The sequence below is a fragment of the Oncorhynchus tshawytscha genome, linkage group LG20 (assembly GCF_018296145.1).
Source record: "Oncorhynchus tshawytscha isolate Ot180627B linkage group LG20, Otsh_v2.0, whole genome shotgun sequence".
Taxonomy (NCBI): Eukaryota; Metazoa; Chordata; class Actinopteri; order Salmoniformes; family Salmonidae; genus Oncorhynchus; species Oncorhynchus tshawytscha.
Window position 1 is genome coordinate 5,666,784 of NC_056448.1, and position 15,529 is coordinate 5,682,312.

Here is a 15,529-nt window from a genome sequence, read left to right on the forward strand (position 1 = left end):
AATTTAATCCATTTTGATTGATTTCAGGCTGTAACACAACAAAATATGGAATAAGTCTAGGGGTATGAATACGTTCTACTATTTACAGTATATTAACATTGATATTGCTATTTAAGGAAAGATTGTTTTATCATCTCTTTTTTCCTTTATTTTCCATTGGCCACCCCTTTGAAACAGACTTTTCAAGTTCAAACCAAATGCCATACAGCAAGTCAGCAAACCATTCCAACAAAACTGCAAACCAGTTATTCCAGTGCAAAATCTGTGTTCGTTACTTCAGATCAAAATCTCTGTTGTCTGAACACACCAAGAAGGTACATGGAACCTCACTAAGTGGCGGGAACTCACCTGCCTCCCATACGTCCAAACAGTCCAACTATAACATCGTTATCCACGACAGTCTTGGGAAAGTGTTCTCCTGCCAGTATTGTACATACAAGTCCCCACGCAAAGCCAGGATCCTGAAGCACCAGAAGATGTATCATAAAGGAAATCTGGACCCCCCAGAATCTTTGTCTGAGGCTGTTGATGACCCTGAGTCATTATCGTCCGAGGAACCCAGTGAGGAACTATCAGAAGATGTGGTAGAGCGTGGTATTCTAGAGTCCATGGTTAAACCTCTGGGGAAGTCAAGGGGAAACCAAGCGCTTCGAAGAGAGTGGTGTGACAACATGATGAAAAAGCACCGCAACATGGTGAAAATGATCTCAACCATCCAGCCGGGTGGAGAAGGAGAAGGAAGCGCAGGCTCTTCTAAATCTGATTCCCCTTCCTCCCCCAGAAGCCCTCCTAACTCCAAAATGGTTTTCAAAGACCTGAGTGGTAATGAAGGCTCCTCTGTAGTCACCTCCTCAGTTTTCAAGCTCAACAAGCCTGCCTCTGGGATATCACCCTATCAGTATTCACAGATTCAATCGGTAGCGCCCAACAGCACGGGATCCTCCATTTTGTCTGACAGGTCCACCTTCGTCATGTCCGATGTTTCCAACTCTGCCATGGAGATGGATTTGAGCATGCTTGACGACTCCAGGAGCACCTCTGAGGAAGATGACGAGGAACTGGGTGATGAGGATGATCCCAATTACACCGACCCCTTGTCAACTGGGGATTCTGCCAAGCAGCTTCTGTCCGAAGAGGATAACAAGATGCTGGAGACTAAAGGGATACCATTCAGAAGGTACATGAACAGGTTCCAGTGTCCTTTCTGCTCTTTCCTCACCATGCATCGCAGAAGCATCTCCCGTCACATTGAGAACATACACCTATCTGGGAAGACGACGGTATACAAGTGTGATGAGTGCCCCTTTATCTGCACCAGCCCTCTCAAGTTAGGCACGCACAAGCAAAGTCACTCCTCAGACTGGGACACCATGGACCTGACCAGTGAAAGCCCAGGTCCTCAGAATAACGAGACACCAGAATCAGTGAACGGAGGAAACATTGCTGCTTCCAAAGTCAATGGGAAAAAGCTAAGTAATGTGGGCAATGATCTAAACCAGCAAAATCCTCACCGCTGTACACTCTGTAGCTTCTCGACAACCACGCTGAAAGGGCTGCGAGTTCACCAGCAACACAAGCACTCCTACTGTGACGACATGCAAGCTGCCAGCTTGGAGGGCTCTACAAATGAGCAACAGGACTCGGAATTGGAAACATTCTCCAGTTCTCCGAGCCAGGTACAAAAAACACAGACTTCAATTCTAGGACTTGGATCCAAAAAGCACTTAGCTGGGAAAACTGCAAGGAAGTCCATCAATGATCTACCTTTGGATCTGTCCCCAGTCAAGAAGAGAACTAGGATTGATGAAATTGCCAACAACCTTCAGAGCAAGATCAGTCAGCAACAGGAGGATCTGGTGATTAATCTGGAAGAAATTGATGATGAAGAGGAAGGAGAGCTCAACATGAATGAAGATGCAGGCAGAGACAAGGAAGAGAACAACGGTGAGAGTAAAAATCATGGCTACGTTTACAACAAGCTTTACGAAGGCCGGGTGGGTAAAAGAAAAAGAACCCTCACGTCAAAGCTAAGAAACATTCCCATTGCAATGACACTCTCTGATGATGAGGACAAGGAGTCTGTTGATCTTAAAGCGGATCTCCAAGACCAGAGCAGCCAAGACAGCCGGGACACTTCTTTCCAGGAGAACATTGACTATACAGAGGACTCAGGGATGGCACGATTCTATTGCAAGCACTGTGACTACCATAACAAGTCAGCCCGCAGTGTGAGCACCCACTACCAGAGAATGCACCCCTACATTAAGTTTAGCTTTAGATACATTCTCGACCCTGAGGACCAAAGTGCCGTATTTCGTTGTCTGGAGTGCTTCATCGAATACACCAACTTCAACAACCTTCATGAGCATTACATGGATCACCACCCAGAAGCCAGCAATGTGCTGAACTTCAACCAGCCAGATTTGGTGTACATGTGCCGCTTTTGTTCGTACACAAGTCCAAACGTCAGAAGCTTGATGCCCCATTACCAAAGAATGCACCCTGAGGTGAAAATAAACAACGCTATGATCTTCTCGAGTTACGTGGTGGAACAGCAGCACAAGGGAGCAGAATCTCAAACGCTTAGAGAAATTTTAAATTCCGGTCCCAAGAGTTTCACATGTAGCTCCTCCACTTCCACACCCAAGTCCTCGTCCAGTCCTGTGCTCAAAAGTGTTGCAAAGACACAAGATTCAAGCTCTGAGACAGAGGCCCTGAAAGAGGTTGGTAATGTTGTGGTCTATGACTGTGACTTATGCTCCTTTGCTAGCCCTAACATGCACTCTGTATTGGTTCACTATCAGAAAAAGCACCCAGAGCAAAAGGCCTCATATTTCCGCATTCAGAAAACCATGAGAGTTATCACAGTCGATAGGCCACAGTCAGCAGGCAACTCTTCTTACAACATCAATATACCAACCCCTGCTAAGTCGCCAAGCGCCGCCATGCCATTTGGTACAGATGAGGAGATATACTACTGTAAACATTGTGTGTACAGCAACCGCTCTGTAGTGGGAGTTCTTGTCCATTATCAAAAGAGACATCCAGAAATAAAGGTGACTGCGAAATACATCAAGCACGCCGCTCCCACCTCTGGGCTGATGAAACTAATGGATGAGCTTCAGATTGCACCCCCAAAGCAGTTTCTCAAACAGTTCAACAACAATGGATTTGATGGGTCCAGCAATTCTCACGCTAGAGTTGTCACAGAGAAAGGAGAAGCAGAGATGCTTTTCTTCTGTCAGCACTGTGACTACGGGAACCGCACTGTAAAAGGAGTGCTTATTCACTACCAGAAGAAGCACAGGGACGCAAAGTCCAATGCTGACCTTGTACGCCGGCACACTGCAGTAGTCCGCAGTCAAAGAGAGCGAGCGCAGATGGGCCAGTCAGGCACTGCCGCCTCTGCCATAGCCCCTGCTGCTCCCACCGAGACCGAGGCATCCTCCGGATGTCTTCGCTCACTGAAGTGCAGGCACTGCTCTTATACATCTCCATACGTTTACGCATTGAAGAAGCACCTGAAGAAGGATCATCCTACTGTGAAAGCCACAGCCATGACCATTTTACACTGGGCGTACCAAGATGGCATCCTGGAGGCTGGTTATCACTGTGAGTGGTGCATCTACTCCCATGCGGAACCCAACGGGCTGCTAATGCATTACCAAAGACGCCACCCAGAGCACAATGTTGACTACACGTACATGGCAAGCAAGCTGTGGGCCGGGCCTGATACCACCACCTCCCAGCCAGGGGGGAACGCTGGGGAGAGTAAGCACTACCAATGCAGAGATTGTGCTTTCGAGGCGTGCTCCATCTGGGATATTACCAACCACTACCAAGCTGTCCACCCTTGGGCTGTCAAAGGGGATGAGTCTGTACTATTGGACATAATCAAAGGTCCAAGATCCCAAGAGAAATTCCACCCCTCAATGGCTAAAGGACCACCTTTCACTTTTCTTCCAACTGCTCACGATGAAGGACCATTGGATATCCCTACCTCACCTCAAGAGCACCAACACCACCAATACCATCCCAGGCTCTCCCACACAAGCAACTCGATCTCCAACAACCCCTACCAGTGCACTGTATGTCTGTCTGAGTATAACAGCCTACATGGACTTCTGACACACTATGGCAAAAAACACCCAGGCATGAAAGTCAAGGCGGCTGACTTCGCACAAGAAGCTGATATAAATCCAAGTTCGGTTTACAAGTGCCGACACTGTCCATATGTGAATTCACGCATCCATGGAGTTCTTACTCATTACCAGAAGAGGCATCCGTTGGTGAAAGTCACCGCTGAGGACTTTGCGGATGACATCGAGCAGGTTAAAGATATAACTGAAGTGGATGACAAGTGCAAGACCCAAAGACAGGGTTATGGAGCATACAGATGCAAAATGTGTCCGTACACTCATGGAACATTGGAGAAACTGAAAATTCACTATGAAAAATATCACAATCAACCTGCTTCAGATATGTTCAAGCATTCCCTCGTGCCATATTCCACTGTGAAAGATGAGGTGGTCGCTGAATGCAGTGCCACAAGTGTATCATCAGAGGTACAAGAGGTTAGCGAATTCAAACTTGCTCTCACCCAGTTCCCTATCAACAAAGGAGAGACCCATGCTGTGTTTAGGTGTCAGCTCTGCAAGTACTTCTGCTCAACCAGAAAAGGCATAGCTCGACACTACCGCATCAAGCACAACAACGTCAGAGCTCAACCGGAAGGCAAGAACAACGTCTTCAAGTGTGCTCTCTGTTCATACACCAATCCCATTCGCAAAGGCCTGGCGGCACATTACCAGAAACGTCATGACATTGATGCCTATTACACACATTGCCTGGCAGCCTCCAAGACTTTGACGGAGAAGCACAGTAAAGTGGTGGTGCCCGTGGCATCGGAGGCTGAAGGGTCGGAGCTGAGCGAGGAGCTACGATTGGCTGTGGAGAGGAGGGAGTGTTCGCTCTGTGCGTTCCAGGCCTTCAGCAGGAAGAGCATAGTTTCACACTACATCAAACGCCATCCAGGAGTCTTCCCCAAGCGGCAACACACCAGCAAGCTCGGACGCTACTTCACTGTGCTCTATGCCAAAGAACCAGAACATGTTGAAGAGGTAACAGAAGTGGTGGAGGTTGAACCGAAGCCCGAGCCAGAGGGAGAGGTTGCCGAGTGGCTGCCTTTCAAGTGTTTAAAATGCTTCCAGCGATTCAGCACAGTGAAACTTCTCTCCATGCACTACAACGACCATCACAGTGGCAAGGACCACAAACAGGACTTTGTCATCCACCCCAGCCTCACGAAAGATGGGACGGAGACAGAGCTCTATCAGTGTTCCCACTGCGAGTTGAAGTTCCTGGGCCTTCCTCTCCTCAGCACTCACCTGATGAACCATAACGAGGAGTTCCAGAAGAGGGCGATGCGGCAAGAGAGGAGGAAACAGCTCCTTTGCAAGCAGAAGTCATCCGAACCACCGGAGACAAAGCCTGAGAAAGTGAGTAGAAGAGTTTACAAAAGGATGATGATTTATCATCTCAGTAAAATACTAGATGTGGCCATTGTTTTGGACTAGAATGAGAATGAAAATGAGAGTGTGAATAATAACTAACAGTATATGAAGCATTTCCACTGTATTGGGCTAACATAGTAATGTTACACATAGTATTGATGTTTAAAGTTTTATAGTTAGAAATGAAATCAGTTATAGAGAATATCAGTGGAATGAGTGTAAGGCTGTTAGATTTACCACCTTTTCTTCCCTTTTTTATTTTCTTTTAGCTGGTGAATAATGCTGACAAAGCACCGATCGGCTACAGGTGTAACTTCTGTGTGGAGGTCCACCCTACTCTCAGAGCCATCTGTAACCACCTGAGGAAACATGTCCAGTACGGGGAGGTCAAAGAGGGCCATGTCAAGGTAAGATCAAATAGCCAAGAGTTTGGTAACACACGGGGGTCATGCATGCTCTTACAATGCATTATAACCACATCATAATGCATTATACCTTCAGGATTTAACCGGTTAAGCATAAACTCTGTACTTCTGGGGACTTACGTTATTATTTCATTGAATTGAGTTTGCCTCAGAAGACCCTGGGGTATCAGGTTACATATCCACAGCCCTGGAAGCTGGAACCTTATTGAGAGGTCTCTGAATAACTGAACATATTCACTGTTGCTACCTAAGGGTAGGTTTAACAGAGAATATTTAATGTAACCATACTTTATAAGTTATATATCATCAATGATACTATTTAGGCCTATGGCTTTTGCAAAAACATCAAGAGCTATTTCAATTCAACCCAGGTTTTCACAGAAAATAGACAACACAAATAAGGTTTTGGCTTCAAGTTAATTATGAATATGTTGGATTAATTGAAAGTATGGGACTAAATCAAATGAAACTTTATTTGAAGTGCATTTAGAGTTTGATTGGATTAGAGTTAGTCCTTTTCTTTATCTTTGAGGTTTGGTTGAGATGAAGATGTGAATCCAACACATCAATTATTAAGTTGTAGACAAACTGGATGTTGAATTGTGTTTGGTTGTCTGTGTTTGGTTGTCTGTGCAACCAAATATCAACATTTGAAGGAGATTGGATAGTTCTGCTTGGATAGTTCCATCTGTGCCACTGACTTATTCTGGCTTGAATTCCAGTTTGTCAACAAATGAATAGTTTATATGTGGGATTTCTGTCCCCATCTCAAACAAAAATCTAAGTTAAGGAATAGGTCTGTGGAGATCTTTACAATTGCTATAATAATCTGTGCAGAATCTCGAACAGTACTGATCACTTGCGCTATATACTTTAAATGTATTCTCAACTGCGATCCACGTCATTTGGTTGTGCTATTAGATGAAGCACGGGGATAACACATTCATCTGTTGTATAAATAAACAACATATCTTACATTGTATTCTCATTTGAACTTTTAAATAGTTTGTGTGACTACTAAACCAAAAATCAGACATTGTTTTTCCATTGGAATGTGGATGTGGTTTTAGATGGTTAAAGGCATAGTGATAACATATTGGAAGTGTAAAACAATTTTGGCTGTCTTTTTGAGTGGGTGAGTATAGGTTGTAATCTCATTGATCAACATCTCAACCAAATATTACCCGATTATCCACATTGAAATGATGTTGTGTGCCCAGTCGGATCGTTCTACAACAAACACAAATGGTTTTATATCAAGTTTAAAAAAACAAAACAAAAAAATCTTTGTAGATGTGAAACAAAACCTTTGTGTTCTTCACAGATGGACAACTTTTAGAGGAGATTAAAGCGGAGATCGTAAAACATTTGTGAGTTTCAGAAGGGGAGGGACACAAGAATGAATAAAAGCCTCGACCCAAAAATAAGGCTACTTTTCCCTAACCTCAAGTTTTATCATAATTTATTACAGTAGTATGGTAGCTAAAATCTTATAGGATGACATTTGTAAAGTTGATTGTAAATATATGTAGATTATCCAAAAACATAATGTGTGTCAGGCCATATTTTCACATTTTTCATGAATAGGTTGTTAATAGCATATGAAATCATAATATTTTCATATGATTCATACTATCTACTACATCTTGTGGTTGGAAAAGTGAATACAACTCATAAATAAATAATGAGGAACAAAAAAGGGAAAATCTGAGCTTTCTAGCAGTATACAGCATTACTGGGTACTGTTCATGGCCCTCTCATAAGAATTGTTTTTATTCCGGCATTGGAATCGTCCTGTTATGTCTAACAGGTAGTAAAGTGTTACCCAGTTTTTCATATTTGTTTACACCCATTTACTAGTCAATTTAGTTAGTATATTTAGTGTATTTAATTTCCTTTCGCATACAAATCTTGCGCCTATACAGTGGCAAGAAAAGTATATGAACCCTTTGGAAATACCTGGGTTTCTGCATAAATTGGTCATCAAATTTGATCTGATCTTCATCTAGGTCACAACAATAGACAAATACAGTCTGCTTGAACTAATAACACACAAACAATTCTAATACACAAACAAGTCTTTATTGAACACACGGTGTAAACATTCACAGTGCAGGTTGGGAAAAGTATGTGAACCCTTGGATTTAATAACTGGTTGACCCTCCTTTGGCAGCAATAACCTCAACCAAATGTTTTCTGTTGTTCCGGATCAGACCTGCACAAATGGTCAGGAGGAATTTTGGACCATTATTTTTTTACAAAACTTTTTCAGTTCAGCAATATTCTTGGGATGTCTGGTGTAAACTGCTCTCTTGAGGTCATGCCACAGCATCTCAATCGGGTTGAGGTCTGGACTCTGACTGGGCCACTCCAGAATAGAGGTCGACCGATTTATGATTTTTCAACACCGGTACCGATTATTTGAATACAAAAAAAAAAAAGCCGATACCGATTAATCGGCCGCTTTAAAAAATGTTTTATGAAAAAATAAAAATAATAATAATAGTATTTTTTTTTAAAGAAAACATGAGAACATATGAAAGCTGGTGGTTCCTTTTAACAGTCTTCAATATTCCCAGGTAAGAAGTTTTAGGTTGTAGTTATTATAGGAATTATAGGACTATTTCTCTCTATACCATTTGTATTTCATATACCTTTGACTGTTGGATGTTCTTATAGGCACTTTAGTATTGCCAGTGTAACAGTATAGCTTCCGTCCCCCTCCTCGCACCTACCTGGTCTCAAACCAGGAACACATCGACAACAGCCACCCTCGAAGCATTGTTACCCATCACTCCACAAAAGCCGTGGCCCTTGCAGAGCAAGGGGAACAACTACTCCAAGTCTCAGAGCGAGTGACGTCACCGATTGAAACGCTATTAGCGCACACCCCGCTAACTAGCTAGCCATTTCACATCGGTTACACCAGCCTAATCTCGGGAGTAGATAGGCTTGAAGTCATAAACCGCTCAATGCTTGAAGCATTGCGAAGAGCTGCTGGCAAACACACGAAAGTGCTGTTTGAATGAATGCTTACGAGCCTGCTGCTGCCTACCACCGCTCAGTCAGACTGCTCTATCAAATATCAAATCATAGACTTAATTATAATAAAAACACAGAAATACGACCCTTTGGTTATTGATATGGTCAAATCCGGAAACTATCATTTCAAAAACAAAACATTTATTCTTTCAGTGAAATACGGAACCGTTCCGTATTTTATCTAACGGGTGGCAACCATTAGTCTAAATATTGCTGTTACATTGCACAACCTTCAATAATTATGTACAATTCTGGAAAATTAATTACGGTCTTTGTTAGGAAGAAATTGTCTTCACACAGTTCGCAATGAGCCAGGTGGCCCGAACTGCTGCATATACCCTGACTGCTTGCACGGAACGCAAGAGAAGTGACACAATTTCCCTAATTATAAGAAATTCATGCAGGCAATATTAACTAAATATGCAGGTTTACAAATATATACTTGTGTATTGATTTTAAAGAAAGGCATTGATGTTTATGGTTAGGTTTGGTGCAACGACAGTGCTAAATCATCAACCGTTTGGTGAAGTAGGCTGTGATTCGATGAGAAATTAACAGGCACCGCATCGATTATATGCAACGCAGGACATGCTAGATAAACTAGTAATATCAACCATGTGTAGTTAACTAGTGATTATGTTAAAATTGATGTTTTTTTATAAGATAAAAAAGTTAAGTTTAGCAACATACCTTGGCTTCTTGCTACCCTCGCGTAACAGGTAGTTTAGCAATTTACCTTGGCTTCTTGCTACCCTCGCACTCCACAAGGAGACTGCGTGGCAGGCTGACTACCTGTTACGCAATGTAAGGCAGGTGGTTAGAGCGTTGGACTAGTAACCGGAAGGTTGCAAAAACGAATCCCCAAGCTGACAAGGTAAACGTCTGTCGTTCTGCCCCTGAGGGAGTTAACCCACCGTTCCTAGGCCTTCATTGAAAATAAGAATGTGTTCTTAACTTACTTGCCTAGTTAAATAAAGGTGTAAAAAAAAAAATCTAAATTACATTTTATTTTAAAGATCGGCCAAATCGGTGTCAAAAAATACCGATTTCCGATTGTTATGAAAAGTTGAAATTGGCTCGGCCATTCCGATTAATCGGTCGACCTCTACTCCAGAAGGCGCATTTTCTTCTGTTGGAGCCATTCTTTTGTTGATTTACTTCTGTGATTTGGGTCGTTGTCCTGTTGCATCACCCAACTTCTGTTGAGCTTCAATTGGTGGACAGAGAGCCTAACATTCTCCTGCAAAATGTCTTGATAAACTTGGGAATTCATTTTTCCGTCGATGACAGTAAGCTGTCAAGCCCCTGAGGCAGCCAAGCAGCCCCAAACCATGATGCTCCCTCCACCATACTTTACAGTTGGGAGGAGGTTTTGTTGTTGGTGTGCTGTGCCTTTTTTCTCTCCACACATAGTGTTGTGTGTTCCTTCCTAACAACTCAACCGTAGTTTCATCTGTCCAGTTGCACTTTTGTAAACTTCAGACATGCAGCAATTGATTTTTTTTTGGACAGTAGTGGATTCTTCCGTGGTGTCCTCCCATGAACACCATTCTTGTTTAGTGTTTTACCTATCGTAGACTCATCAACAGAGATGTTAGCATGTTCCAGAGATTGTAAGTGTTTAGCTAACACTCTAGGATTCTTCTTAACCTTATTTAACATTCTGCGCAGTGCTCTTGCAGTCATCTTTGCAGGATGGCCACTCCTAGGGAGAGTAGCAAAAGTGCTGAACTTTCTCCGTTTATAGATAATATGTCTTACCGTGGGCTGATGAACATCAAAGCTTTTAGAGATACTTTTTAACCCTTTCCTGCTTCATGTAAGTCAACAATTCTTAATCTTAGGTCTTCTGAGATCTCTTTTGTCTGAGGCAAGGTTCACATTAGGCAATGCTTCTTGTGAATAGCAAACTCAAATTTTGTGATTTTTTTTATAGGGCAGGGCAGCTCTAACCAAGATCTCCAATCTCATCTCATTGATTGGACTCAATTAGCTTTTGGAAAAGTCATTAGCCTAGGGGTTCACATACTTTTTCTGACCTACACTGTGAATTTTTAAATGATGTATTAAATATAGACCAGAAAAATACAATAATTTGTGTGTTATTAGTTTAAGCACACTATGTTTGTCTATTGTTGTGCCTTGATGACCAATTTATGCAGAAATCTAGGTAATTCCAAAGGGTTCACATTTGTTTTCTTGCCACTGTAAAAGTTAATGATTTATCTGCATATTATTAATGTGCATGCATTCAGATTGTTAATTACTTTCTTACAAATAGAATGATGATGTATTATTATGTTCTTTTCATCCCTTAACTAATTTTAGCCCTTACCCTCTCAAAAACAGGAAATATAATATTTTATTATTTCAGCTGTAACTGAAAGGTTACTTCTGAAGCTGCTTTGCAAATAATACAATTCCCCTACAACTTCTCTCTAAATTACACTGTGTCCACCAACTCTTTAGTTCAGAGTCCGACTTGACTTTTGACTCTCAGCCCTAAGAGACCCCACACTGCCGAAGTCTGTTTTTACGGATGGCAGGGTTCTGTTTCCAGTTTTTTTTTTTATTGCAACGGAGACCCCTGGGTAGACAGTCTGTCAACTTCCCCTGGAGAAAACAAGCGAGGTAGTCCCTCCTGACCGTTGCAGGCAGGCAAGGGGAAAAGAGGCCATAACATTGAGGGCAGCGGGTAACCGTTTCAACATTAGTATTCCGATGAGGTTGCCAGGGACTTGGCAAAGGGACGGCAGGCCTGAGGATTTAACGCCTCACCCAAGACAGAAGCCAAATTAAGGCCTTGTTGGTTTTGCAGACCAGGGCCAGGCCAGTCCAGGCAGTTGTACACTGAATACAGAAGATGGCATGTCTGAAGTCCTATTCAGAATAGTCTGAAATCTCAGGATATAAAATAATGTGGAGGAAAAAAATAATAATAATGGCAATAGGAAAAATAATAACTCACACTCTACAACAATCCTTTGTGGATTATTATACATGTAATATTTAGTATGCTTAATAAGTGTCAACAAACAACAAATATATAAAGACAACAGTATTCCATTACTCAACAGTATGAAAGCCTGCGGGTGGTTTAAACCTTCCAGACATGGAAGTGTATCCCCTCACTACCCAGGGCTTTTACTTGAGACATATAGTTAATTGCACTAACGAGGAACAATGGGTCCATATTGAAGATGCTCATGCTCATCCCCAGAATCTGTTTATGTGTCTATTTTTCAAAGGATAAAGCTAAAAACATGAACAACTTCATAGTTAAGAACACTTTAACAATATAGAAGAAAATGTAACATATTCTACAAGAACCAATATCACTCTCTAAAAACACAACCTGGATAAGGAAAGGCGTAGAAACCATCATTTACTTGGTAACTTGAAATACACGTATTTCCGTTCCAGAATTACAAAAGTAATTTTGGACTGACCAACGTAGATCATTTCAAATACATATCACAAAAGTTACATATCACACAATTTCGATTTGAAATATGTTGATCATCAAAGCAACCCATGAGGGAATCTTATTTGAGTCAGAAAGGGATGTTCATATGATAGGTAAGAGAGAGCCTATCCAACTTGCAGAGAGCCTATCCAACTGACAATCTCTTAATAAAATAAACTACTTGACTTAAAGTTGAAGCATAACTAATGAAATTACAGTTAATGAAAATGTACGCTTAATCGTGTATAAACTAACGTATAGAATTTATTAAACTAAATTTACACATTCTACAGTACAACGGCAGAGTCACATCTTAAGTCGAGAACTAACAATGGTTCAATAATCTATGCTTTCTGGGAATGCTATAAAGTCCAAAAGTTATGCAAACGTACTTTTAATCCGTCTGTCTGCATATTTCAGAACACAGAATATAGGGGTGTAGTTAGATACCCAATGGGCTGGACGATTCCCTTCTCATCCTGAAAAACGTGATCCGCCATCATTAACACAATGGAAAAATGGAATGATGTATTATTGAAATAGCGTGGGCGATTGAGAAAAAAAAACAAATTGGCACAATTTAAGTCCATGTGGCAAACAATGCAGGCACTAAGGATAGGGGTGTCTGTAAATTGTTGTTCGTATGTTTATTTTACCCCCCTCCCCCCAAAAAAAATATTATAGGAAAGAGAGAGCGAGAGAAGCCATCTTCATACCAAAAATGCTGGAAATTTGCCCCCAACTAAAGCGAAAAACTCACGAGAAGCAGGTGAGCGGAGCAAGCAGAGCGAGGTGGATGGAAAGGACTGGACAGGCAGAGCAGTGACTGTATGTAGGGCCGGATTAAGAAATCATAGGCCCTAAGGCTTTAAGTTAAAATAGTTCAAAAGTAAGAAAAATATTAGCTAAATAAAAAAGGAGATAGTAACACTTTTTTTTAAAGAATGAGGCTATATACAAGGAGTACCAGTACCGACTCAATGTACAGGGGTGCGAGGTAGTTGAGGTAATTGAGGTTATACAGTATGTATATGTAGGTAGAGATATTAATGTTTTTCCTCATCAATCTACACACCATACCCCATAATGACAAAGTGAAAATAGCTTTCTAGAAATGTTTACAAATGTATATATATTTTTTAAAACAGAAATACCTTGTTTACATAAGTAATCAGACCCTTGCTATGAGACCCAAAATTGAGCTCAGGTGTATCCTGTTTCCATTGATCATCCTTGAGATGTTTCTACAACCTGATTGGAGTCCACCTGTGGTAAATTAAATTCATTGGACATGATTTAGAAAGGCACACACCCGTCTATATCTGTCCATATCTGTCGTTCTGCCCCTGAACAGGCAGTTAAACCCACTGTTCCTAGGCCGTCATTGAAAATAAGAATTTGTTCTTAACTGACTTGCCTAGTTAAATAAAGGTCAGATAAAATATAAGGTCCCACAGTTGACAGTGCATGTCAGAGCAAAAACTAAGCCAGGAATTTTCCGTAGAGCTCCAAGACAGGATTGTGTTGAGACACAGATCTGGGGAAGGGCACCACATCATTTCTGCAGTATTGAAGGTCCCCAAGAACACAGTGGCCTTCATCATTCTTAAATACAAGAAGTTTGAAACCACCAAGACACTTCCTAGAGCTGGCCGCCCAGCCAAGCTGAGCAATCGGGAGAGAAGGGCCTTGGTCAGGGAGGTGATCAAGAACCTGATGGTCACTCTGACAGAGCTCCAGAGTTATTCTGTGGAGATGGGAGAACCTTCCAGAAGGACAACCATCTCTGCAGCACTCCACCAATCAGGCCTTTATGGTAGAGTGGCCAGAAGGAAGCCACTCCTCAGTAAAAGGCACATGACAGCCCGCTTGGAATTTGCCAAAAGGCACCTAAAGACTCTCAGGCCATGAGAAACAAGATTCTCTGGTCTGATGAAACCAAGACTCAACTCTTTGGCCTGAATGCCAAGCATCAAATCTGGAGGGAACTGGCACCATCCCTATGGTGAAGCATGGTGGTGGCAGCATCATGCTGTGGGGATGGTTTTCAGCGGCAAGGACAGGGATACTAGTCAGGATTGAGGGAAAGATGAACGGAGCAAAGTATAGAGAAATTCTTGATGAAAACCTGCTCCAGAGCGCTAATGAGCAATTTCCAAATGCCTGAAGGTGCCACGTTCATCTATACAAACATTAGTACACAAGTATAAACACCATGGGACCACGCAGCCGTCATACCGCCCAGGAAGGAGAAGCGTTCTGTCTACTTGAGAAGAACGTACTTTGGTGCGAAAAGAGCACATCAATCCCAGAACAACAGCAAAGGGCCTTGTGAAGATGCTGGAGGAAACAGGTACAAAAGTACCAATATCCACAGTAAAACGAGTCCTATATCGACTTAACCTGGAAGGCCGCTCAGCAAGGAAGAAGCCACTGCTCCAAAACTGCCATAAAAAAGCCAGACTACGGTTTGCAACTGCATATCGGGGACAAAGGTCGTACTTTTTGGAGAAATGTCCTCTGATCTGATGAAACCAAAATAGAACTGTTTGCCCATAATGACCATCGTTATGTTTGGAGGAAAAAGGGGGAGGCTTGCAAGCCGAAGAACACCATCCCAACCGTGAAGCACGGGAGTGGCAGCATCATCTTGTGGGGGTGTTTTCCTGCAGGAGGGACTGGAGCACTTCACAAAATAGATTTCATCATGAGGTAGGAAAATTATGTGGATATATTGAAGCAACATCTAAAGACGTCACTCAGGAAGTTAAAGCTCAGTCGCAAACAGGTCTTCCAAATGGACAATAACCTAAAGCATACTTCCAAAGTTCTGGAAAAATGGCATAAGGACAACAAAGTCAAGGTATTGGAGTGGCCATCACAAAGCCCTGACCTCAATCCCATAGAAAACTTGTGGGCAGAACTGAAAAAGCATGTGCGAGCAAGGAGTCCTACAAACCTGACTTAGTTACACCAACTCTGTCATTAGTAATGGGCCAAAATTCACCCAACGTATTGTGGGAAGCTTGTGGAAGGCTACCTGAAACATTTGACCCAAGTTAAACAATTTAAAGGCAATGCTA

The 15,529-nt window shown here is 42.2% G+C and overlaps 1 protein-coding gene across 4 annotated transcripts in view; it reads left to right on the forward strand.

Moving 5' to 3' along the window:
• The window catches only part of LOC112219607 (zinc finger protein 462), a 95,021-nt gene that overhangs the window by 42,580 nt on the left and 36,912 nt on the right, over positions 1 to 15,529 (forward strand). For all 4 annotated transcript variants that reach the window (XM_024380979.2, XM_024380977.2, XM_024380976.2 and 1 more), the window contains exons 3-4: positions 178 to 5,498; positions 5,783 to 5,920. In XM_024380979.2, coding sequence (XP_024236747.1) covers positions 178 to 5,498; positions 5,783 to 5,920 — 5,459 coding nt within the window. The remainder of the gene's footprint in view (positions 1 to 177; positions 5,499 to 5,782; positions 5,921 to 15,529) is intronic.